The 27,998-nt window shown below is 34.3% G+C and overlaps 1 protein-coding gene across 1 annotated transcript; it reads right to left on the bottom strand.

The window, feature by feature from the left end:
* Positions 1 to 18,072: 18,072 nt before the first annotated feature.
* On the bottom strand, positions 18,073 to 27,215 carry LOC132751699 (elongation of very long chain fatty acids protein 4-like). Its single transcript, XM_060741915.1, has 8 exons — positions 26,727 to 27,215; positions 25,372 to 25,438; positions 24,673 to 24,860; positions 24,021 to 24,101; positions 23,628 to 23,684; positions 22,410 to 22,524; positions 21,463 to 21,590; positions 18,073 to 20,020 (listed from the first exon to the last, which is right to left on the bottom strand). The coding sequence occupies exons 2-8, from the start codon at positions 25,427 to 25,429 to the stop codon at positions 19,853 to 19,855; spliced, it is 795 nt and encodes a 264-aa protein (XP_060597898.1). The 5' UTR covers positions 25,430 to 25,438; positions 26,727 to 27,215; the 3' UTR covers positions 18,073 to 19,852.
* Between the last annotated feature and the right edge of the window lie 783 nt (positions 27,216 to 27,998).

Here is a 27,998-nt window from a genome sequence, read left to right on the forward strand (position 1 = left end):
TTTTCAAATTAACACAGGCTTAACAATGACTCAGTTATTGCAATAAAATTAAACAGTTTAATATACAAGTGTTCTTCAATAATACTATTTAACACAAAAATGTATCAGATTTAACGAGCACCAAAGACTATCATCTATTTCTGATATATACTGGTAGTATACTTACAAAGTTACTGTCATAATACTCATATTGGGTACATGGACGTCTCTCATCTGATATTTCATCTACTATTGGGTCAATGTTTAGAAGGAATAAAAGGCTACTTGTAATTTTCTTTGGCTCGTCCATATCGCATATCCACCGAGCATTACCTTCGATACACAAAAAGCAATATACATTTGCGTACTGACGAAATCCATTTGTACTAAAAACTGTCAGTGCATCTAAAAAAAAGAAAGACTTGTTTTTCTCAACACTATGCATATGCACAAGTGTGTACAACTTAACTGCAAACAAAATTATCGTATCTTATTATTAAAACTTAGGTAAAATTTAGAAACAATTTAAAACTTTTTCGCCTCTTTATAGGTTATAGTTAATTGAATTTCATAACCGACCGAACCCGTTTAAATGGATTGATCTGACACCCCTAATAATAAAAGCGGCTCATCAATGGGTCATCCTCCCGAGTAAGTCTTGAGAGGTCACATATTCATCTCTGGTCGCACCACCCGCCAAATAAATTAAAAAAAAAACCAAAAAAACCCAACAACCCCCCCCCCCCAAAAAAAAAAAAAAAAAAAAAAAAAAAAAAAAATAAATAAATAAATAAAATAAAACAACAACCCACAAACCGCGCATTGCTTTATGAGTTTTACGAATTATAAACAGCACGGCGCTGCAATATTACAAAATATATGTTTTTTAAACAGTTTTAATTGATGAACATTTTGATTAATTTCAATATGGTTTATTTTCTATTTTGACGTGTTCGGCTTTCTTAGGGGATTCATATTTTCTCTATTTTACTATATTTCAACCGCCTTTGTCTATTAAACAACAAAATTCTTCGTGTTTTTTTCGCATATAATTTTATTCAACTCATTATACTCATATACTATCATCAATATAATGTATTATACATGTAAAATATTAATGAAATACCAGTGACACCGTGTTTTTTGATTACACGCGGTATCTGTATAATATATAAAGAACATTAACCGTTTGGTGGTTTTTGTTGTCCATCTTTGTGTCATCTATTATCACGTGCTATAATTGTTTTCTATATGAAAGTGTATTTGAAGTTTTCGGTTACTATATCATAATCTATTCTTAGACAATAAAGACCTGGCAGTTGTGTTAACTCAACTGATATTGACACAAATGATCAACTTCAAGGAGGATATAGTAAAACATAAAATAACTTACTTCTATCGGTTTCGCACTTTACACTCAACTCGTTGTATGCAGCATGAGTACCCTGAAAACCGGAAGTGTCGGCATTTGCACATGATGAAACTACTTGATTACTTTCGAAACAAACAGTTGATTTCCAACTCGTAATTTTTGGTCGCTTGAATGAAAGAGTGCACCTTGTCAAACAAGATTTGCGTCAGATATGTTTGATTCATCGACATTTCAAATCCGTCAGTAAAGAAACTCTGTTTTCATGCAAAACCAGTCAATTTCAATATTCCATGAAATCGTATCAATTTCACCAAAAAAACGCAGCGCAATGTCTATTCTTATATAAATGATTGCTGCCCATCCTTTGAAGATAACAAATGGTGCATCCAAAATAGGATTCTGGCCTTTGTTCTTCGCATTTCTTTCTTGTAAGGTTTCTTGGATAACCTTCCGGGCATTTGAAACGCACAAAATAATTTTGAAAATCGGCGAGTATCAGTGATGTGTTTTTGCATATGAAACCGACGGTAAACAACTTGCTTCGTAATTGTTTCAGGCTCACTGTCTTGTTTATCATGACAACATGTACCTTTTTCAAAAGCAAATGTCTTCACACTCGCATGGTCGGCAACAGGAGTCCGAAACTAAAGGTTCATTTCTCTTTGAAGAACAACTGTTTACGCCGCCACAAACGTTCTCTACTGCAGACTCTATTTCATTTGAACGAATGTTCTTAATTAAACAGAGTGTACAAATTATAATTTGTACAAAAACCATCATCATGCTTAAACACTTATATTCGCGTCTATTTATTACTTATCCAAAGATGATCCGATCTTCATTTGCGCTTGTGATGTAATTTAGACCTGATGGGCAGTCCGGTGATTAACTAGTTAAAGCATTTCACCTGTTCAAAGCACAACTGATAAAAAAGCATTGACGTGTATATACCACGCCTAATGTTACGAATGATAAAAACTTTTCCGTTTGTGATCGTAAATTACCTGTATATGAAGAATATATATTGGGAAAAACGTGTCAATATCATTATGACATAGGGAACTGTAATTAGGTTATTTACTATTATTTCTGTTACATTGTTTAAATTTTGCGTGTTAACTCTGCCAAAAGGTATCATAAAGGGATAATAACTAATTTGCATCTATTTGTTATTTTGACAGATAAATTGCAATATGAGGTTTTAATATGAGTTATATCACACCTATATATTACCGCCCTTATTGTGAACGTGCGCTACTGACTAACACATCCTTAATTGTAACTTATACTATGATTGTGTAATAAATTAATAATATAGTGTCGTTATTCAATACCGATAGCGCTGTTAATTATATTCAATGATATTTCTGAAATACAACTAATACAAAGAAAGAGTTCGGATGTTGCTTGGTTACATGTGGCTTAAAATATACTAGTTTTAGACGTAAATTGAACTTCTCTTCAAAACCAGACCAGCAAACACATTAAATTCAAAGTTACATTAGCTGTTTAATGTTAAAGGGGCTTTTCATTACCACATGCTAGTATAAGAGTTACAGCTCAAGTGTTGCAGAATCGCTTTTCAACTCACCAAGCACAAAAAACAGGAGTGAACGCTTGGATCATCCATTGTCGGGTGTACCTTAGTCATCCGTTCTTCAAGTGACACTTCCTCTTATTCTGGTTGGCCAGTGCTGATGAAAAATCGAGAAACCTAGCTAGCTCTAATTACATAATACGAGAGTAGACTCAGGGTTTCAAATGTAATTAAGGAATTTTGCGTCGTTTTAGAAGAAAGGGGGAACTTGATCTGTCTCCTGCTTTAGGCAGGTAAACTTCTTTCTTTAAACGGGAATATGGTGATTATATACGGACTTGGGAGGGTAATGGGCTATACACGGTGATAAGCAACTTATTGACGTATACAGCAAACTGTAAGCTGTTGTAGTCGGTGTAAGCTTTACATCATAAGCTGTTCACGGTACAACAGAGAGGAATGGCATTGAATTCTGACCCAAAAATCGTACAAGGGCACTGGAGACATAAAGAATTTAATTGTGAATAATATGCGAAAATGTGAAAATATTAACCAATTCCCGGGTTCTTGGTATTTTTTCAACTTCACAAGTGCCGAAGTGAAAAATCAGATATTTGCCTATCTTTATGCCATAATCGGACTGCTTGTTATTGGGGTGACTGCCATCTCTAACATTGTTGTGTCAATGGTGTTGGTAAAAATGAGACGGAAGGCCATAAAGATGATGAATATGAGTAATGCTAAAACGTGCGACAACGAGTTACAGAAACCAAAATTCTGGTTGTTAGTTATTACAAATATCAAAACAAAGTAAACCATTGTGTAGTAAATTCATTCTGTAAGTGTACAGTATTTCAAGTAATCATGTGCACACTTTCTTTTGAAAAGATTTAAAATATATCAGAAGACATGTATCGTTATTGATTCGAATACAGATTTTGTACTATTTTTAGATTTGTATCGAGATTTCATTCTATTTTTAGATTATATTTGTGAATTCATACTATTTATAGATTAGTATCGCGATTTAGTTTATTTATAGTTTTTACCATGATTACAAAATGTATGTTCTATTTTTAGATACGTATCGTAATTAACCAGATCCATATGAAGCAGGTTGATGTGAAAGCTGACCTTCATGCACTGAGACTTGCCTCCTTAAATCAAATCATGGACCCCTGGGTTTACATCTTGTTTAGAAAGGAGCTTTTAGCAAGAGCTTGTAGGTGTTTTAAAATGATGATATTTGAAAAATGCCACTGTAAATGTATAGACGAGAATCAATTCGGCGGCGAAAGAGGCAGACTACGCGATAGAAAGGGCGCCCATGTACCTTTTATAAAGTACGAAAGAGACTATGTACACATTAAAAAAGAAAACGAATTTATAAACTCTAATAATCAGAATGACAACCACAATATAAATGACTTGAATAACCTAAAAGCTGTTCCGGAAAAGCAGACGTCGTTTGAAGACAAAGTAGATTCTCCGGTAAAGGAGGAAGAACCCAAGGATGAGGAGTCACAGTTATTGAGAGTATCAAAGGGCCGTAACTGTAACTTGCATATGAGACATTCCGCGTGTTTATTTTGCTTTGCAAATCATCCAAAATTGATGGTGTTGTCGTCAATTTCAGAAAGCAAAAGTATGGATAAACTTCATTTACTAGATGAAATGTCACGTGTGCATGAATTACACATTAGGCCAAAAAGTGGCTTTTCTTGTCTTCACCAAGGCCGCCGAGAGAGTATTCATATGTCACTCACTGATTTGAGTTTACGAGATGACGAATGCATCTCTTAATTTAATATCCATCAGCAAAGAACAATACCGGCACTGCGTCAACTCACTGACTTTCAAAAAAATGTTAGATAACAGATACCAAAATGATACCAGCTATTCATTGTTTGCATATATTTACAATATGACGGGAAAGTAGATAGTCACGTGACTGATATCACAACATTTTTGGTCACATGACTTATATCACAGGATTACATATTACATGTATGGTTAAGTGACTTATATAATCACAAGATTATATTCATGATACTGATATTCATGGGGCTAATTTTTTTTTAATGTTTGTTAAGATTTACAGGTGCATGCCTCCAGGTGAGTTAACAATTAAAAAATCAAACTTATATATATAAACATTTCTATCAAATGATGAGTAATTGAACAATTTGACAAGTAATTAACAACCGTGCGGATTATAAATGCCCCGATTGTAGTGTTAAAACACTTGTTTTGAATTACATACACAGTAAAATGAACCTGTTGGCGTGCTTCAGCAAAAATAAATGATGCAGTGATAATCAACTATAATGTAAATACAAACCAACGTGAAGTCAATATTTATAAGTTTGTAAATACCATGAAATTAAATTAAGACTGACAAAGAAGGAGACACTTGTTTAAGACTAAGAATTCCATTTAATATGCCATGAAGCTTATATACGGGTAATTTTTTTATAAATATTCATTGTTGCTTTTCCTTCTTTAAACTGTAAAATTAAAATAATATAGTTGTGGAGTTTTTGTTTTGACTTCGACACATACTGGCAGGGCTAAGTGGTTAAGGTCTTTGGCTTCAAACCACTTGCCTCTCACAGCTGTAGGTTCGAGCCGTGCAAGCGGCTACGGATTCTTTCATGTGAGAAAGCTATCCAGTCAGCTTATTTTGGTTCTACTCATGTGCCTGTTTGTGCCATAGGTGTTCGGCGCGTTGATTGTTCAATACCCCCGGACCACCCCCCCCCCCATCCCCTCACGCACTCTACAACCCTCCTACCTTTCAAAATCATGTAAACTATAGTATTTGTCATTTTAAACATGTTTTAATATTAGGTATATGCCTTTTATTCAATTAACTTCATCAACGCGCCGAACACCTATGGTTTGTGCCTTGTATAATGCACAGAAGAGCATATGATGTCTTCCTCTTCCGCCACCAGTAAAGCTGGAAAGTTGCCATATGACCATACTGTGTTGGTACGACGTAAAACCCAAAGACGAAAAAGAAAAGAAAATTTTCACGAATAACATGTCTATCTAGACATCAGCTCCTTTCAATGAGCACACTTAAATATAGATACATACACTCACTTCCTTCATATTAATAGTTCTGTTGGAGTATAATCCCATCATTGACATGGCACGAAGTATATGTAATTCATATAATGCACCCCTGATCCCTGTAAATATTTTTACACATTCATTATATTGTATATTATATCTGACATAAGAAATATGAAACACCAATATTGTTTATATTCAAACGAAATTACAATACTTAGTGTTAATGTCTCACTGCACGGGTGAAGATAACTCGATATTAGACCTTAGACCACAGCTGTTTTCTCTCGGCCAATCAGAGTAGTTTAAAAGTGTTTGATATATCCCACACATCACAGTAAAGTGTTTGATATAACTATCATGTTTGTTTTCAACTGAAAGAAAAACCCCGTTATGTGCACGCTTAATGCGGGGAAAATTTATATGTACATGTATATAGTAAAGTTTATAGTGTAATCCCCTTCTTAAAAATTAACAGTTAGCAATAGTCCTTTGACCAATTTATTTCGTCAGTTCATCATTTTACAAGAATAGTTACTGTATTTGTAAATAAGAAAAAACAAGCAATAATGAAATGAAATGCGTTTATCAATCTATTTAAATCTATATATATGTATCCACATTTTACGACCGCTTTTGTGCTAATATTTTAGGCACTGACTGCCTTGTGCATTATGCCCGGCTCACTCTTAATAGCAGACACTGTAGATGTACATTCATTTTCGGTTTGGGATGAGGGGATTCCACTGGTGGGCAGGGGGTGGAGTTTCCGAACGGTGACTGGACTGCGTTTGCAACGCTAAGGCAATGTTATGCTTTAAGGCTTCAGAGGAACGTTTGAAATATTTTTTTAGTTCATGAATGAGGTAAGAAAGACAATGCAGGATGTATATAAAGCATACAACAAAAACACGAATCTATATGTCAAGTAAAATATTTTAACTTCAGCCGGACAACCAATCAATATCCTGAACCCTAGGGTTGTTTAAGCATTAAAGAAAACGTTAAATGAAAGTTACCTGCCCGTTTCTCCAAGAGCCCACTCTTGAGAAAAGCAGCCATCGCCCATGATTTCTGTCTAAGAGTAGTTTTCGGTAAGCAGTTTTGCTTCTTGACTTCATATTCAAGCGCTGTGTACGTTGTTATGTCATTTAATCATTTAAATGAAGAATCAACAGGAATAACAACAAAATCTCTCAACTTGCAAAATTGTAATGTAATCACATTCAGAAATGTTAAATTCTTCCCAAATTTCTTCTTACTGCACCTTTGTGATGGAATGTGAAATCTATCATTCATAACATTGTGTATACAGTAACTTATGAAAGAACATGAATTATGCCATTTTCTCGTGCTTTTTTTTGCCTACAATAAGGCCAAATAGATTGAGTAAGAAATATTTGGATGTCCCTATGTCATTGTCGGAGAAAAAAAATCGATTACGCATGTAAAATCTTCACCTTAAACAGAGAAAACTACCTGTGGTCTAAGTCAGATAGATCGCTCGTACCAGTTGGATGTGAGATTTATCAACTCGCTTCGCTCGTTGATAAATCTCACATCCAACTGGTACTCATGATCTATCCTATACTTAACACGGATTTATTGTAATATAAATCCGTGATATTAATTATCGGAAATTAGAAACTATGGTCACATCTGCAAGTGTTAACTGGTGTGAGGGATATTAGCACATCCTAAATAATTTTTAACAAGATCCATCAAATATCTCGCAATGTATCAAAGTTCACCGTTGGAAATCCACGGTACCAATTTCGTGTAAGTACACTACATTAATTTATTTATGAAAGTAAACAACAATGGTCACGGAGGGAACACTGAAATAATTATAACTATAAATCAAAGCGCTGAAAGCACTGAATTTGTTTAGTCCAGCATCCTGGCATAACAGTTCTTTAACCTGAGCAATAAATCCTGTTCATTTATTATCAACAGTTTTTTTCCATAACAATGACTCTGGGCAAGTTATATATAAACCGGAATAAAAAATATTTTGTTGAATGTTTTCAATACTGCGTACGACAATATTAAGTACAGAAGCAGCAAATTGAATAAGTCACAACTTGTCGATTGATGCATAATGTTTAAATATATTTTAGTATAAAAATAAAAGGCCTGTTAATATTTAACTCTGATATTAATTTTGGAGTAATCGTTGTACCTTGCAGACAGTCAGTTTTTGTACGGGATATCATGTATTATATTAGTCTGATGAACCATGAAAATATCCAAAGTCTCTTGCGGGATTCAAACCCTAATGGACAAATTGTAATTTTTAAGGCACACTAAGCCTCAGAAACAAATTTTTACTGTAAGAGAAAGGGCAAACATGATTTTTTTTTTATATATATTTAGGTAGTGATTTATATGAATGTTAGATGCTTGTTATCTAAAGAAAGTAGTGATAAATGTGAAATTTTTTGCCGTAAAGGTAACCTAAAAGAAATAGTTTGACTTCCATACAAAATACTTATTTGCTATTACTGTCTTTAAAAGCAATACATGAACGAGATGGTTCATATTATTGGCTAATGCGTAATTTTTTGAATACTATAAAAATACTATAAAATTAAAAAGCTTTTGAATAAAAAAATAATTTAAGCTTAATTTAAGTTAATCTAAAGCATAATGGACCTTTAAGTACATTTCTACAAAACATACATTACTGCACTGATGGCGTAAATTAAATTTATTGCACATCGTCGTCATTTAAGAACATTTATTTTTGACTTATCAGCGTTGACATAAAATTTTGAAAACTTTTCAAGATTATTGGAATATCTTTTGTTAAAATTTCAACAACCAGTTCCAAATAAGAACACTCCATGGACATGAAAACGAGGATAGATTGATAAGAATGAATCCAAAAATGATTTATATTGGTGATGAGAAATGTATATATGTGTGTGTGCGCGCACGCGCACGTGCGTGTATGTGTGCGTGTGTGTGTGCGTGTATGTGTGTGTGCGTGTGTGTTTGTGTGTGCGTGCGTATTACCAATTTTGCATGACTTCGTTAAAAAAATGTTCTCTTGCAGTAAAATGTACCTTTAGACATCACCTGGCCAATCGATAAAACATAAAGCGTGATAAGCATACATAGAACAAAACAATCAAACTGATAACAATTGTGATTTAACCAGCGTTTATGTCCTTATAAAAACGTTCAATCAGAAAAACACTGATTGAAAAAGTTGTATTTGCAATTAACCCTTGCAGTTAAGACCCATATAAAGTGCCCATGTAATGTACTGTGTAAAACGATAAACTAAAATTAACGTGGATAAAATCAAGAACATGAATAATATCAGTTACATGGACGTGACAAAAACAACAAAAAACTGTTTTCTATGAGAAAGATTTCAGGGCGGATAGGATATATTTAATATTTGAATATCATACAATTATTGACCAGTATTGTTCACTATCATAAGCATTTTCTAAAATCCTAGGAATCACCGTTAAGCCGGGTTATTTTGTTGTACGTTAAAAAAGACTTCTTCCTGAACAATACATCGTCGGATACCCACGATTGATTAACATGTAACAAAACATGAAATGTTAATGGTTCGGCCGCCGTACTCCGACGGTGGAACAATACCAGCTAATTATGGTGGCGGATTTAGAACATTTAAGTGCGTCCTGTTGTCGCTAGCGACAGCACGACAAAGCGCGAAAAGACGCGTTGTCGAACATTTTGTCTTGTCGTCCTGTCGTGCGACGTGTTGTTGCGATGTCACATTGTCGCAAAAAGGCGATAACGATATAGGTTGTGTTGTCGCCATCGACAACGCAACGCACAACGTGTACCAAATCAGCCACCATAGCTAATGTTTCTTCTGTAAAACAAATATACCGAATATTGTTTACCCTGCAGGAGCCTACACACTTGTTTCTAACGTTATACACGTTATATCGATTCTATATACAAATGTATGGGTAACCCGTCAAAAATCAAGGCGGGTCGCGTGTCTCGTAGGCGACCCTTCTTGAGGTATTTTGCCGTCCATTTTGTTATCATGTGGTAGTAAAATCTCCATTCCGATTGGCTTAAGGCAGGCGGTGTAAGGGTAGAATGTTGTAAGTTGTATATCACGCCATCCAGGGGCACTGATTTACTGTCTAATTGATACTGTTAACCCCCGAAGTGGTGTATTACATGAAGACGCAACCAAGGAGTAATATGTCAGTTGAAGGGTTGGTCATATCCACTATCACCCCGACAATTATATATGTTAATAATTTTACATAACACAGCCTAGCAACCTAATGAAGGCGATTTTATTCCCGTTTTTATAATCCATTGAATATGTAAGTAAGTAGAGTAAGAAAAGAAGAGTTTATTTCTTGTAACATAGGTCTTCGGCCCAAAATACAACATAATACAACAAACATGACATAGCCATAGAAAATACATCAAGATGATCATATGTATACATAGTATATTGTAATATGAACATTGGTAGACATCATATAAAAGTATTAAAAAATATAAAGAGAATTTCGTAGATCATCGGATATGTTACATTATATTTTTACTATTTTAATGTTGTATATGTTTCATGCACTGAATTGGCGTCTATATTTAAGTGCAAGATCGAGAAAACGTGCAATAGTCTTATATAATGTCGCATCTGCGATTCATAGAACAGAAATAAATTTTCACCGGATTCCAAGGGGCAGAACGTGTAGTGGTTGCACATTGGTTCAAGCGAGATAATTGGTTTCAAACTTGACAAAATGGCTTTTTTCTAGAAGTAAAGGGGTTTGTTTGTTATTTTGTAATTCTTTAATATGCCCATTCATTAAGGCAATGTTTTTACCACACGGTTTGGGTTTCAGTTTACTAGCTTTTCAACTGACAAAATTATTAAAGATATAAATTAGTCATGTGCTTTTTTTTCGATTAGACAAGTGACAATCGACCAAGGTGGATTGACCAATGAGATATGACCAAAGTGGATTGGCCACTGAGGTATGACCATGGTGGATAGACCACTGAGATTTGACAAGGTGGATTGACCACTGAGATATAAGAAAAGTGGATTGACCACTGAGATATATATGACCAAGGCGGGTTCACCACTGAGATATGACCAAGGTGGTTTGACCACTAAGATATGACCAATGTGGATTGATCACTGAGGTATGACCAGGGTGGATTGACCACTGAGATATAACAAAAGTGGATTGACCACTGAGATATATATGACCAAGGTGGATTCACCACTGAGATATGACCAAGGCGGGTTGACCACTGAGATATGACCAAGGTGGATTGATCACTGAGGTATGACCAAGGTGGATTGACCACTGAGATATGACCAAGGTGGATTGACCACTGAGATATGACCAAGGTGGATTGATCACTGAGATATAACCAAGGTGGATTGACCACTGACATATGACCAAGGTGGATTGACCACTCAGATATGATCAAGGTGGAATGATCACTGAGATATGACCAATGTGGATGGATGACTGAGGTATGACGAAGGTGAATTAACCACTGACGCATGACGATAGTGGAATAACCATTGAGGTATGACGATGGTGGATATGACCAAAATTTTTGATGAAATCGACGTTATAATCAGAAAAAAAACGTACAAACGCACACTCACTCTTTCATTCGAGCACTCATAATAATTATATAATTACTAAATTTGTAAACTATTCCTATCGTAAGTGTTCGATCGATCGATTACAAACTTGCAGTATTCATCCATCCTTTTAAAACGTAAAACAAGATGGTGGATTTCCGGATCACGACTGCAAGCCACCTTGAATTCACCAGAGTGGAGTTTAATTGCCGGATAATCGTTGCTAGAAATGCTGTCAAGCAGTTAACAAGTATTAGAGCCATCAATTCAGCCAAGAACTAATATTACTTCTGTACATACCGGAGCAGCAAATGACCGTAGAAGTATTTTATAATCAATCACAACGAAAGTGACCTGCTTTGTCCAGGAAATATATGTTGAAATATTTAACACGGAAATATCAAATTAATATTTTCTTGCATTTCCAGACTTGAATATTGTGTATTTGTGGGAGTAGATCTAACAAAAACAGTCGACTCTGAGACTTGCAGGTTTGCGAGGCATATAAAAATAACTTTGTGTCACAAAATGTCACGTGGTTCATGAAAAAGAAACCTTGACGTGCGCTGATCAAAGCACTGAATTAACTTCACATCAAATTTGTAAAATAAGGATCGTTTCATTAAATAGAATTCTCGAGTTATTTTTTCTCTTGGCATTATTTCTTTAGTTATACAATGATTTTGTTATACGTAAGTATTTTATTTTATGAGAAATGTAAGGCCAAGTAGAAATTACTTGCCATTCACTGCTTTGTGCTTGAATCTTGACAACGCTCTTGGACTTCTCCATATAAAGGCTCTTTAAAGCTAGATTACGGAAGGTTGATGACACAATACGAGTGCCTGCTAATGCCTGAAATCATATACAAATTCGGCACTCCTTGCCTTGACAGTGTCGGTTTGTCTAAAAACCTAACAAATTGTAAATGTTGATAATACAAACCCTACAAGTGCTGAAAAAATGACGAAAATGATATCAGTGCTGACACTACTACAGATGTTTGCAGTGGTAATGGCTTCAAAGTCGTCGACACATATTTCAATTGCATCGTCAGCGTTTAGTTTGTTTACGTGCACCGAGCTAATGTCATTTTTATTTGCAATTTCACTAAACTCATCAGATGTGAGAACAATCTTGGGACAATTTTCCAACTTTGAGGAGGGAAAAGAAATACATGATGACTGATATTGTTTGGATATTTTGGTGGTATTTTGAGTAAGTTTTCTAAACGTTTCCGAAGAAGCGATGTATTCTGTTTTGTATTCCACTTGTTTCCATTTAATAGATTTATATTTATTAATCTTCTGGTTACCTTGCAGTGTGGCGGCTGGTGACATAATTTGCTCCTCTCGACATCTCGGCGTTGTAGTGAAACTGATACTCATGTATATCACTATTTCTGACCGTTTAAATGTATTACGTTTCTCGCTCAACACCATAGAGCTGCATATAAGGCAATTCTGAAGTTTCAAATCATGTCGAAAAATGTTTGGTAACGCCCGTGCGAATTCGTGTGTTTCATTTTCTGTTTGTGCTGTTGGATCTGCAGACGATATTTTGAAATGAAATATATAGTTGAGTTTGCTTGATCCCCGGATGATAAGAGACTCGCATTTCCCGCGCCTGGCCAAGTGAAAATTTGGACAGAGAAGGATCCTGCATATGCGCTGAAAAAGGTTACAAACAGAATTCAATACAAACAAGAAGAATCTTTGAAAAGATTCTCGGACGAGGTAAAAGTGTTTTTACTTGCATAGGTTATTTCGAAGTTTTGTAATAGCATTTAATTTTTGGATCTGGGAAACTGCAAGAGATATGTTTCTAAATGGAACTGTCGTGTTTCCTTAAGTGTACCTTACACTTATTCATGTACACATTAATATATGCTTTATTAATATGTAAAAATATATGGAAATTTTAGAATTTAAATAAATTGAACACATCAATAATAATATTATATACATGTATCACGAACACAGAACATAATCTAGTGTACCTAAAAGTTCCGGATTTCTTTTATTTGGTGTCTTTCGGTATGCATGTTTGTATTGTTTAAAATACCAATAAAATTCCTGCTAATATTCGGTTCTTCCCTGTAAATTTTACAGGAAGTACAACCGTTCTCAGATGGACTTTGTCCCAAAACATTAGGTAGTGAAAAAGAAATAAAATGATTAAAAAGTTTCTGATATATACTGGTAGTATACTTACAAAGTAACTGTCATAATACTCATATTGGGTACATGTACGTCTGTTATCTGATATTTCATCTACTATTGGGTCAATTTTCAGAAGGAATAAAAGGCTACTTGTAATTTTCATTGGCTCGTCCATATCGCATATCCACCGAGCATTACCTTTGTTACACAAAAAGCAATATACATTTGCGTACTGATGAAATCCAATTGCACTGAAAACTGTCAGTGCATCTAAAAATGATAAAAAGAAAGACTTGTTTTTCTCAATACAATGAATATGCACAATTGTGTGCAACTTAACTGCAAACAAAATTGTCGTTTCTCATTATAAAAACTAAGGTCAAATTTAGAAACAATTTAAAACTTTTTCGCCTCTTTGTCAAAAAACTAACCTAGGTTATAGTTTATTGAATTTCATAACCGACCGTACCCGTTTAAATGGATAAATCTGACACCCCCAATAATAATAATGATAATAGCGGCTCATCAATGGGTCATCCTCCCGAGTAAGTCTCGAGAGGAGGTCACATATTCACTCCTGGTCGCACCCCCGCCAAAATAACAACCCCCCCCCCCCAAAAAAAAAAAAAAAATAAATTAAACAACAACAATCAAACCGCGCATTGCTTTATTCGTTTAACGAATTATAAACAGAACGGCACTGCAATATGACAAAATGTGTGGTTTTTTAACAATTTTAATTGATGAACATTTTGATTTATTTCAATGTATGGTTTATTTTCTATTTTTCCGTGTTGGGTTTTCTTTGGGGATTTATATTTTCTCTATTTTACTATATTTCAACCGCCTTTGTCTATTAAACAACAGAATTCTTCGTTGTTTTTCGCATATAATTTTATTCTACTCATTATACTCATTTAATATCATCAATATACTTTTTATTACACTTCCAGATTTTTTTCCGCCTTTTTGATTGGATATTGATCACCCGAAAGAAATGATATTACCGAGCCAGACGGGGTAATACACACACTAAATTTCCCCGTTTGGTACCCCATGTTCTAAACAACATGCTCTGTGGCGATGCGCGTACGGTTTGATTTTACGCGATGTAAATTCCGATTTACAAGCACTTTTTAACTGTCAAATGATAAATATTTACCAAAACAGAGTAATCATACTTATTCTCATCAGTATTGAAAACAAATATGACCTTGTGAAAGTTTGATATTAATTCCAAAAAAGTGCGTTTAATAGACTATTCCTTTTCTCTTGTTTACATTCGTTAGGTTCGAAAGAAAATACGTCATGTATTTATATGACGTCATGTAGTGAAGAAGGGGTACCCTAAAGTGAATCTTATTCGACGTTTCATTTGAAGTAGAAATGATTTATTTTAAAATCGTCTTAACTCGGCAGGGGAAGGGTTATAAAATTATAATTTTGGCTTTGGAGTGATATATGTATATTACCAGCCAAGATAAAAAAATTTAATATACCTAACGGCTCGGGTGATATCTGTATAATACATCAAGAACATAAAGCGTTTGGTGGTTTTTGTTGTCATCTATAAAAACGTTTGCTTTAATTGTTTTCTATATGAAAGCGTATTTGAAGTTTTTGGTTACTATATCATAATCTATTCTTAGACAATAAAGACCTGGCAAAGTTTTGTGTTTGTGTTAACTCAACTGATTATGTCACAAATGATCACCTTCAATGAGGAACATAAACCGTGGTAATAGTAAAACATAAAAAAATAACTTACTTCTATCGGTTTCGCACTTTACACTCAGTTCGTGGTATGCAGCACGAGTACCCTGAAAAACGGAAGTGTCGGCATTTGCACATGATGAAACTACTTGATTACTTTGGAAACAAACAGTTGATTTCCAACTCGTAATTTTTGGCCGCTTGAATGAAAGAGTGCACCTTGTCAACAAGATTTGCGTCAGATATGTTTGATTCATCGACATTTCAAATCCGTCAGTAAAGAAACTCTGTTTCATGCAAAACCAGTCAATTTCAATATTCCATGAAATCGTATCAATTTCACCAAAACACGCAGCGCAATGTCTATTCTTATATATGATGCTGCCATCCTTTGAAGATACAAATGGTGCATCCAAAATAGATTCTGGCCTTTGTTCTTCGCATTTCTTTCTTGTAAGGTTTCTTGGATAACCTTCCGGGCATTTGGAACGCACAAAATAATTTGGAAATCGGCGAGTTTCGGCGATTGTTTTTGCATATGAAACCGACGGTAAACAAACTTGCTTCGTAATGTGTTCAGGCTCACTGTCTTGTTTATCATGACAACATGTACCTTTTTCAAAGCAAATGTCTTCACACTCGCATGGTCGACAACAGGAGTCCGAAACTAAAGGATCATTTCTCTTTGAAGAACAACTGTTTACACCACCACAAACGTTCTCTACTGCAGACTCTATTTCATCTGAACTAATGTTCTTAATAAAACAGAGTGTGCAAATTATAATTTGTACAAAAACCATCATCATGATTTATCACTTATATTCGAGTCGATTTATTACTTCTCCAAAGATGATCCAATCTTCAGGTAAAACGATTTGCACTTGTGATGTAATTCAGACCTGCTGGGCAGTCCGGTGATTAACTAGTTAAAGCATACCATCTGTTCAAAGCACAAATGATAAAAAATGCATCGACGTGTTTATATACCACGCCTTATAGTTTCGAATGATAAAAACTCCTCCAAATGGGTTTCCGCTTGTGATCGTAAATTACATGTATATGAAGAATATACGTGTGGAAAACTTGTCAATATCATTATTACATTGGGAACTTTAATTAGGCTATCTACTAGTGTTTCTGTTACATTATTTGAACTTTGTGTAAACTCTGGCAAAAAGTATCATAAGGTCATAATAACTAATTTGAATCTATTTGTAATTTTGTAACAGATAAATTGTAATATGAGGTTTTAATACGAGTTATATCACACCTATTACCGCCCTTATTGTGAACGTGCGCTACTGACTAACACATCCTTTATTGTAACTTATACTATGTGTAATAAATTAATAATAAAGTGTCGTTACGCAATGCCGATAGCGCTGTTAATGATATTCAATGCTATTTCTGAAGTACAACTGATACAAAGAAGAGTTCGGATGTTACTTGGTTACATGTGGCTTAAGATAGTTCAAGACGTAAATTAAACTTCTCTTCAAAACCAGACCAGAAAACACATTTAATTCAAAGTTACATTAGATGTTTAATGTTGAAGGGGCATTTCATTATAGCACATGCTAGTATAAAAGTTACAGCTAATAAGTGTTGCAGGATCCCTTTTCAACTCACCAAGCACAAAAAATAAGTGTGAGCGTTTGGATCACACATCGTCGGGCGTACGTTAGTCGTCCGTTCTTTAAATGACACTTCCTCTTATTCCGGTTGGCCAGTGCTGTTGAAAAATCGAGAGATAATACGAGACTAGACTAGGGTTTCAAATGTAAGGAATTTTGCGTCGATTTTGAAGAAAAGGGGAACTTGATCTGTCTCCTGCTTTAGGAAGTTATACCTTCATTCTTTAAACGGGAATATGGTGAATATATACGGATTTGGGGGAGAAATGGACGTATACAGCTAACTGTAAGCTGTTGTATTCGGTGTAAGCTGTAAATGGTGTTGCGGTCAAAGAATACAGCTGACACGAAAAGTATTTATGAACTTGGCTGTAAACGGTGCAACAGAGCGGTATAGGGTCGATTTTCTGTCCCAAAATCGTACAATAAGGGGCCTGGAGACGTAAAGAATCTAATTGTGAATTATATGCTTATCATTTTTATCAAGATGGTGCAATTTATGATATTTCAAAAATTGTCTTTTATGAATGAAAAATGAGATTAGATATATAGTTTTTTAATAATCATTGCAAATGAATTGCACAAATAGTTGTTTAAGACTAAGTTTGTAATAGTAATAACTATAGAACATACTGTTTTTTTTGTTAAGTTTTACGTCGCACCATCACAATATATGTCATAAGGCAATTTCCCCGCTTTAATGGTGGAGGTAGACTTCAGGCGCCCTTCCGAGCATTATTTCAGACCCGAACGGGCAGTAGAACCGCCGAAGTTCCGTAAGCAAGCTGGATAGATTTATCACAAGGAAGAATCCAAAATCCTCGTTGAGATTCAAACCTTAAGCGGTAAGGGGCAAGTGCTTTGAAGTCAACAACCGTAACCACTCATCCACGGACACTCCCCACGTGCAATGGTGAGACATTCACTACGATGGTAAAGAAGACTCAATTTTATCAACAAACACAGGTTAAATATATATTTTTACAACCTTTTATTCAAAAATAATACTTATGATAAATGTCTTTTATAAAAACAGCAAATAAGTCTGTTGTAACTTTATCAAACAACACTCACTGCACAACTTTTCTAATATTGTCAACGTTAGCCAATTTTAAAACAAGAGCCCGGTTTGAGCCGGGTAATGCCCCCCGAATAGGTTTTGGACACAGGAAAGTACACCTCTTGTAGTTTCAGAGTTATGTCCCTGGAAAAAGTTCAAAGTGCAATAATTCCAAAATTAGGCAAGGCAGAGTTACTGTTCTTTGCAATGCACTTCTAATCAATTTGATCTATCAACCTACAAAGTTTCTTGATGATATCTCTTATGATTTCCGAGTTATGACCTAGACAACTTCAAAAAGTAAAAATAAACAAAGGGCAATAACTCCAGAATTAGGCAAGGCAGAGTTATGATTCTTGTGCACTGCAAATCTACCCATTGAGATATATCTACCTACAAAGTTTCATGTTGATATCTCTTATAGTTTTACAGCTATGCCCCGGACAAGATTTTTCTAAAAGGGGAGATAATTCAAAAATGAGGCTTACAAGAGTTCTTTTGCACTGCACCTCTACTCAATGAGATCTATCTACCTACAATGTTTCATCTTGATATCTCTTATAGTTTTAGAGTTATGTTCCGGACAAAGTTCAAAGTGTTAAAATTAACAAAGGGCAATAACTCCAAAATTAGGACAAAAAGAGTTATTGTTCTTATGCACTGCACATCTACCCATTGAGATCTTATCACCTACAAAGTTTCATGTTGATATCTCTTATAGTTTTAGAGTTATGCCCCGGACAAGATTTTTCTATAAGGGGAGATAATTCAAAAACCGGGCAAAATAGAGTTATGGTTCTTTGACAATGCACTCCCCCTCAATGCCCTCTACCACTGTATGAAGTTTCAACAAATTATCTCCAAGGGTTTTCAAGTTATGCAACGGACGGACAGACGGACAAGGCGCCGACTTTATGCTCCCCCAAAATTTTTCGGGGAGCATAAAAATCATCAGCACAAAACAACATTTACTTCTTAAAGCTTTGGTTATTACTGGGATGACTTTAATAATAATAAAAAACAGAGGTCGTAATAAAATAGATCACCAGTCCACAATGTACATGTATTTATTTCAATCATCAGTTTTAACTGTGAATGATAGTATATGAATGATGCAATTGTTTGTTTTAAAGGATAAAATATATAACTTAATATGAAATATTTTTTTATGAAATTTATTAACGGTAAAAATATTATATAGTTTCAATAATCCTACGGACGATTCTTGAAATAGATTTAACAGAGAATGTCCATGTAATATCAATATTATAGGCCGCAAGAATAGACGGACAAACGGACGCTACAAAGACTATATGTCTCCCTATTTCGGGGCGGGGGATAAAGAATGTGCAACAACGGTGCGTGCTCGCGTGCTATTATTCGTCCATGCATGTCTATGTCTCTATTCATATATATCTGTCGTCGCAGTTTTTTTATACAAGAATAATCATTTAAACTTCAATTACCTATTAACTAGTAATCTGCTGATTTTTTTAACTTTAAACATCAGATGCTTCCTTAAGTGAAAGCGAAACAAGGCGGACAATAAACACAAATAAAGCGAAAAGAGACTACTCGTATTCATAGCCGCTGAGTTGTTGCAATTAAATATGTTCAATATGCCCGTAAATTTAAATGAATCCAATCGTAACAAACCCTGCTTAAAACTGTATTTGTTAATCTCTTCCGTATTTTCACTGAGTGTGAGCTTTTTTGTTTGTATATGTCCTATAGTAGAAGTTACCAAAGAGCGCTATTAAAGATATAGCGTACAGAAACACCGCGATATTGAATCCCCTTGGAAAGTCACAATCTATCAGCAGGTTATAACCAGTGTGTAGCACAAACGCCAGAAACTGGGCCTGAAATAAAGAGTATATAACCTGATTAACAAAACATATTTTGATAGAGTTAAAATTTACACTCACATCGTCAACGCCACATGGTGGGAGAGCAGATTTCATGAAGTGCACAGCTTACATTATTTCAAGTAAAAGTGGGCCATTGAGTAAAACCACCGATAAAACACTCCCTCGCATGTAAGAAACCAAAGTGCGTGCTGGGATTCGAATCCACGGTGGTGTGGAGGAAGTGGCCTTAACCACCGAGTCTTTGCCATGGGCACGCCCCAAGTAAATTTGCATTAAACATGCACAGAAACCATTGGATTGTTGAATATAAAAAATTGTACAATATATCAAGTATAAATATCTTATAAATATACTTCATTTTCAAATTTCTTTAACAAATCTGCATAGATCTATGCGTGACTTTAAAATAACAGCTTTACTAGTTAATAAATTATTTCACTTATCGTTCTGTTACCTTTTATCTTTTATTGAAGATCGTTAATTATTCATTGAATTTAAAACACATAACTAAAAGTAGTAAATTAATAAATTTTCCACGGAAGAACAATAAAATAATATGAATAATATTATGTAATCATAGATAATAGCCCAATAAACGAAATGGTATGCAGTATTTTGAGCAACATCTGTGGTAGAAATGAAAACAGCGGTGTTTAAGAGTGCATTTAATTCTCCATCTAATTAGGTTTAAGATGTGGAAGCTTGAATTAATGTTTTTTAAAACGTGAGAAAATAATTACAATAACTGTACACATTTCTCAAAACTAGTAAAATTTTATGATGCTTTTTTTGTTTGTTTTTGGTCCTGTTAAGAATTCTAAGTTTCAAAAAACCAAAAAAAACCCCAACAAAACAACAACAAAAACGACAAACAAACAACAAAAGGACAACAATTAAAAGCACCAACAACGTGTTATTAATTCATTTTACTAGCAGAATCTGTGAAATTCTGTTTTCACTATAGACATTTGCACTTTGCTGATTGCTACAATCCGTGGAAAAATTGATTGATATTTGCTTTGTCTGAATACTGAATATAATATCACGTTTTTCGACTTTTCTTAAAAAGTAAAAAAAAAAACCGGAATAAGAAGATATGCTACATTTTGGTTTCCATTACGACATGTTTAGACATCTGAATTTCAAAGATTGTGTGAAGCAATCAAATCGTGGTGAATAACAAAATAAATCTGTGTATAGGAAAATATTTTACAAAAAATGTCATTTGTACAAAACTACTCGCATGCTTATACACACACTGTATGTTTTCATTTTTTTGTCAGTTTAACCCGCGTGAAACCAACGTAATGTTCCTTGTGACGTCCCTTGGCCTGTAACATATGCCGGGTCTAGGCATAAATACTGATGTTACTCATAAGTCTAGCTGAAAAACGGGGAGCTAATTCATTTTTTTTCATTAATATTTTACTTACCAATTGCATGCGAGTTAAGTATCTTTTCCACCAGAGGTACTTCTGCATGTGAGGCCCAAACGCTGCCAACCCGTAATACGCGTACATAAATATATGTACAAATGAATTGAGCATTGCTACAAAGAATGCTGTAAAGAATAAACACAAAAATATGACACGTATACAATATTCTCGAACACATAATTATGACATAATAGCACGCGCAAATTGTTTCTAAATATAGTAGAACATTTTCACACTTAATTTTTATACGACTATGTGCACGTCTAACGATTGAAATATTGTATTATGTTGATATGTCGTTTATGTTATTATTGTAAACCACTCATGCTGCCCTTTCCTTTGTTAATGTCCCTCGTCGAGCTGTGGGTTCGAGTCCCCGGTGAAAAATTTCGATTTTACCCAGGAGAAAACTACCTTACGGGCGGGTGGTCATTTGTTTAGCAGAACTAATGCACGAAGTCAACTTTGGTCTTCATCCACCAGAAAGGGGGACGGGTTGGTGTTTTGTTTTGTAGTTTACGCAGTAAGCAACTTTGAATTCACAAGAACACAGTTCAACCACCGCATCGTTCCTGGGCAGACTATCATGCCGTTTACAAGTACTTCACTTTTGCAAAGAATTGCAAATTACTTATGTACATGCCAGTGCCTATGTTCAGTGCGAATGGACGTAGGAAGGGATTCAGGGTCAGTCACAACGAAAATGACTTACACCGTCCGGGGATCCCTATTTACTGTTCTACCAATTGAGCTATTCGGATGGTGCTCAGTTTGATATTGGCATGAGATCTTAAAAGTGTCGGTGTAAATCTTACACCAACAAAAAAAAGTTTGATCACAAGATGCAAAATAACTTCCGACACCATGGTTTAAACCATACAGTACAATAAGAAATATCATATCTTAATAATAATCATTGCAGATGCATTCATATGTAAACTCACATTGTCCCCCTGCCACGTATTTAGCACCTAGATACCAGTTAATAATCATCGTACAATGGTGGTAGACATGTAGAAAAGATACTTGCTCGTTCTTTTTACGCAATATGAAAAACACCTGTCAAATAAAAATAGTACATGTCATTTCAAAAGCTCATTTATGAGATAAGATGAAAGTATGATTAAGATTAAGTTAAGTATCAAATTAAGTAAAACTTTGTCCTAAATGCAGTTGTTTTTGAAAGTGTAACAAAGTTATAGTCAATTATAACAAAACACTATGAAAAAAGTTCAAGGTCAAGGTCATTTATAAGTAAAGGTCACGGTCAACGTGGTCTCCTCTTTTCTAAATGACTGTCGTGTCCAAGTATAAAAAAGTTTTAAGAATAAAAAGTTTTATCCAATTATAGCAAAATAAAACAAATAACCTTGAAGGTCAAGGACATTTTAGATAAGCGGTAAACTTAAAGTCTAGTCCAAAGGGCCTTTGTGTCCAAAAATGAAGGCAACCAATTGCAATTAAGAAAAAAAAATGGCCAATGTTAAAGTTATTGGAAAAAAGGAGAAGTATTGTTACAGTCATGTCAGCGTTGTCATCCACAAATTTTAACATTGGTCATAACTTTTTAAGTTCTTGGTGTTTGTCTCATCTTCATACTAGGCCACAACAACCATTGGGACAAGTCCGTCAAGCAGACCAGTCTAACTTCGACCTTCAGTGATAAATGACCTTGACCTTTGTTATTTTTGAATGGATTCTCTTCAAACTTGAACATAATAATCTTTTAGGATGGACCTTTAAGTTAATCAGACAGACCATGGCCTTCACCCATAAATGACCTTGATATAGGAGATATAATTATTGAACTTTTCTCTTTTTTTTGGCTGTAACTAGCTATAGCGGCAATGGCACCTTGACTCGAACATTTCAGAAGGGTGACTACAAATAGTCTGTCAACTGGAAAACTTTGAGATCTACATTTTTGTTCTGCCACTATATATACTAATTTGGTGGATTATATAGTAGTGGTGACTTTCAAGTGTTCACTCTTGGTCACGGCAGTTAGCCACAGGGACTTTAAAAGAGCACAATTCAGGTACTGCATTCTTCCTGGGCATGCTGTCAAGCAGTTAACCAGTATTATTTGCCTACACACTCGCAAGGACGTTGTCCCTACGTTTACAAAGATATAAAAGAAATAACAAAAGTAGTTTTCATACCGTGTCTAAAAGTTCTATAACTTTTGAGAAGAAAAACCACCAGCATACAGCCGCCATCTGAAAATTCGTTAAAGAACAGAATAAACTAATAGCATTTAAGTTATTATAAATTTTCAACATTTATGGCAATAGAACGAGTTTTGTTCGTTTGGTTGGCGTTTTAGTCGTATCCACACTGTAAATATCATATATGGCATTTAAAAATAATGACGTGGGAAAATGTACTAAAAATAGATTACAAGAAATTCCAGGCTTTGGGCACCAAATAATACCGATAATAACATTTTCGCGCATGCGTGCTTGCTTATCTCATGCGTTACCTGCATAAGTAAATATTATCGGATTCCTTACGGTTCCGAATCAAACTAAATACGAATAAATTGATATACGTACCCGTACAGCTAGCGGATCGTTGGAATAATCAACAGGTTGACATTTCAAACTGTACCCTGATAGATAAGCTGACATGAAAAACTGTAATGAATGAAATAAACATATATATGATTACATATAAAATCAAACTTTACCTTCAATTTCATGTCTTAAAATGAAGAAGAAACAGGCACAGATATATTTCTTTATTTCCAAAGCAAACAAACAAATGCTACGCCCCAGACAACTAAGCGAGAATTCTGGACCCTCATGCTAATCAAAGGTAAATTGCGAATTTTGGTATCCTGTTTGCGAACATGGAAATTGTAATCATACTACAAATGTTTACATTCTTCATATATTTATATGTCGTCTGTTGTGAACTGCACTAATTGTTGTCTGTTGTTAAGTGCACTTACATGTCGTTTGTTGTTGGATGCATTTACAGGTCGTCTGTTTTGGGTACATTTACATGTCGTATGTTGTTAAGTGCACTTGCATGTCGTCTGCTGTTAAATGCACTTGCATGTCGTCTGCTGTAAAAGTGGAACTTGCATGTTGTATATTGTTTAGTGAACTTGCATGTCGTCTGTTGTTGGGTGCATTTACGTGTCGTCTGTTGTCGGGTGCGTTTACATGTTGTTTGGTTTAATGTAAAGCATATACCACTTACCTCATAGAACATATAAACAGACAATGCTACAAGACCAAGATTATAGGGTATGATGATCGCTTTCAAATTAACTGGAACCTTGTTCTGCATAAATTTTGGTCCCGCCCACACAATAAACAAGTACAGGAAGAAGATGAAAGTAATCGGCCATGGCGATAATAGCAACAACCAGTTCTCTGTCCTAGGATCTGTGATGAACAAAAAACAAAGTTACCTGATTGATAATGCACTGGCTATACTATAATGTTTACAAATCTTTGTAGCCCTAACATTACATTATAGACTGATTAGTTTTTAAAGTCTGTGATATGTATGACAAAGTTTATATAAAGATACTGGCATTCACTAATTCTGTATCTGCATCGGACATTTTTCAATAGCAATATGTAAATTGAAATTTTTTGTTTCGTCACACATTTTGTCCTGTAACGAGGCCCCGGTCGACAATAGAACCACTGTGAAATATTTAACATTAACCAATGGGTGAAATAAATTTTAACTATTTCAACTCAGTAAATATACAATGAAGTCTCTTCACATTTCAATACATTAAAATAAAAAATCGACAACTCATGATATTTAATTACCTACATGTACACAGTGGAAAAAACTTTGTATTATCTTATATTAAAATCATCATTGACTATTTATATCCCATTGACTGATATATAGTTCATCAAAACATAAATCTATACTTGCCAGACACTTCTTTTGACCACTCGTAGAGTGTATTCATCCGCTCTGATAAAGTAACCATATTTTATGTCTGAAATGTAATTGTACGATTACACTTTCAAATTGTAACTTTTGAGAACTTATCATGCTGCAGAGTCTATGTACATCTCAATGCGAATTTAAATAGTATTATTATTATTATATATTTAACTATCAATATTGGATTTCTTTTGCAAAATTAAAGGCCTTAAAAACAAGCATTTCTAGTCACATTTCTTCACCGTATTTTCAATGATTGTCAAAATGTTTAGTTACAAGTATTTGATAAAACGTACACAATTTCTCCGATATCATTTGAACGTTATTTATATTTTGAACAAATTTATTACATGTACGTTGTAAATTTTATGATAATTATGGTTCCATAATTCTGACAATGTCTTGTTTGTTTTTGTAGCTTTAAATAATCAATTAGTTAACGCTGATTCCAACACATTTCGGTCAGATCTCTTGGTAGTCGCTTTCCTGGATAACATACCAGTAATTACCAATATTTCCATAAGAGTGGTGGTCATCCATCACACCAATTAAAAATACGCATCTGTCACATGTTCACCAAAAAGGCATTGTATTTAGATATAAAAAATTTGGAATAATAAATCTATAGATCTACAAGACGTTGTCAGAACTTTCGGAAAAATATACATGTATTTCTAACAATTTGTTCTTTCATCTCCTGCTGCCTGTTACAGGATATTATTTACCAAACAATTTAAAAAAAATGTTGGACAGCGTGCTCGACTGTCCTGGGTACAAGAGCCTTAATAATGCTTAATAATGCAGAGTTATATGGGCATTGAAAGGTGACCACTTATTATGCTCTCAAATAAGACTATAAGTGAGTAAAGTTTCAAATAATTCATTCAGTAGATAGCAACTTTCAAGTTTAAGTTGGTTAATTACGATTACCTTACACCCATGCAATTATAGCTCTCTAGCTAAAAACGGGTACGGCTGAGCTATAGTTTTCGAAATTTAATATATAGCATTATAATGGATTAGGCACAAGTTAGGCCCTTCTCCGCTTTTATTTATTTAATCAAATAAATTTGCAGTATTAATTAATAATTATGCGTTTGTGCAAAACTTGAACTGTCAGTGGGGGGATAAATTACACGAGGCAAAATTCATGTATTACACTGTGACCGAATTAGCAGAACATTAATTCTTTTAAATGAGTAAGAATGGACGGACAGAAACATCTAAATTTTACATTGAGCCACAAGTCGCTTGTGTACAAAATGTTGATGTAATAAAATTGTGACATTTCATTTCAACTAACAATAATCAAACAAAATTAAAATAGTAACTATTCTTACCGGTGTTGTGGTGTTTCAAATCCCTGATAAAATTATCCACACATGAACTTTTATCATTGTTCAAACACGCTGCATAGCAGCTTATTATGTTGACATAGATATATCTTAACGTGTAGATAAACAGCATATGTGTATATTGTTGAATCTGTACGGTACATTAATAATTTGTTACTGTTACCCGTTTAAAAGCCTCTTGAATTGAAGCTGAATTAAGTTTTGTTTAATTAAAGCTGCATGCCTCCAGATGAGCCAATATTTTTCAAGAAAATCAAACTTGAGATAAATATACTAACTATACTATATAAAAGGTTTAAAGAAAAGTTAAAAGATTCAAAGAGTAATTTACATATAATGCGTGATTAATGACTGATTTTGCAGGATATATCGCCTTATTTCGGCTGTGATTGTACGTGAAGTTTGCAATGTGTAACTTAATTACTTTCTTTGTTACATTCACAATATTGTACCTACATTTAAAAACATTTTTAAATTTTCGTTAAAACAGGCATGAATCTGGGGACATGCTGCTTTAAATGTCACATATAATTTTATAATGCAATTTAATAACCCGTTTATTTGGCCTTCATGGTGAAACTTCATATAATTAAACCTGCAACTGAAAAAAAAAATCGACAAAACAAAACACGTCGTTTTTTTTTATAAATATATAATAAGGGGTAATTTTTTGTTGATCTTAGAATATTGCCACAATTGCGTATATCTGTCCAATGAATTGTGCGAGCTTAAATTTGATAATATTTTTCTTGGGTCAAAAAATGATATGTATATGAAATCCTAGTTTCTTTTACCCTAAATATAATTATGACTTATTATTAATTGCTTATTCTTCATTAAAGAAACTATGACAAAGGTGCCTAGTGCATGATTTGTTTCATAGACGTATGTTTGTATCCATTTATAACGCGCGTTAACTAATCCGCACAAAAAACAGCCTTACTGAAATGAGCGGGCTCAACACTTTCATCTATATATAGTAAACGTTATTGAAGATAGTACATTCAGATCCGGGTGAGTTACAACAAAGGTAATTTGTTCCTAAAAATGTTTAAATCTCGTTGCGATTGAGAATAATACGGTGTAGCGCCGATATATGTCCAAACGTCGAAAAATGTCCAAACGACGATAAATGTCCAAAAAATGACGATAAATGTCTCAATCGCCGATAAATGTCCAAAACTCCTTTAACGATAAATGTCCAAAAATTGACGAAAATGTCGCAACAAATTAGGTGCTCATAAATGTCCAAATCGG

The sequence above is a fragment of the Ruditapes philippinarum genome, unplaced genomic scaffold (genome assembly GCF_026571515.1).
Source record: "Ruditapes philippinarum isolate M1 unplaced genomic scaffold, ASM2657151v2 ctg2549_1_1_1_1, whole genome shotgun sequence".
Lineage (NCBI taxonomy): Eukaryota > Metazoa > Mollusca > Bivalvia > Venerida > Veneridae > Ruditapes > Ruditapes philippinarum.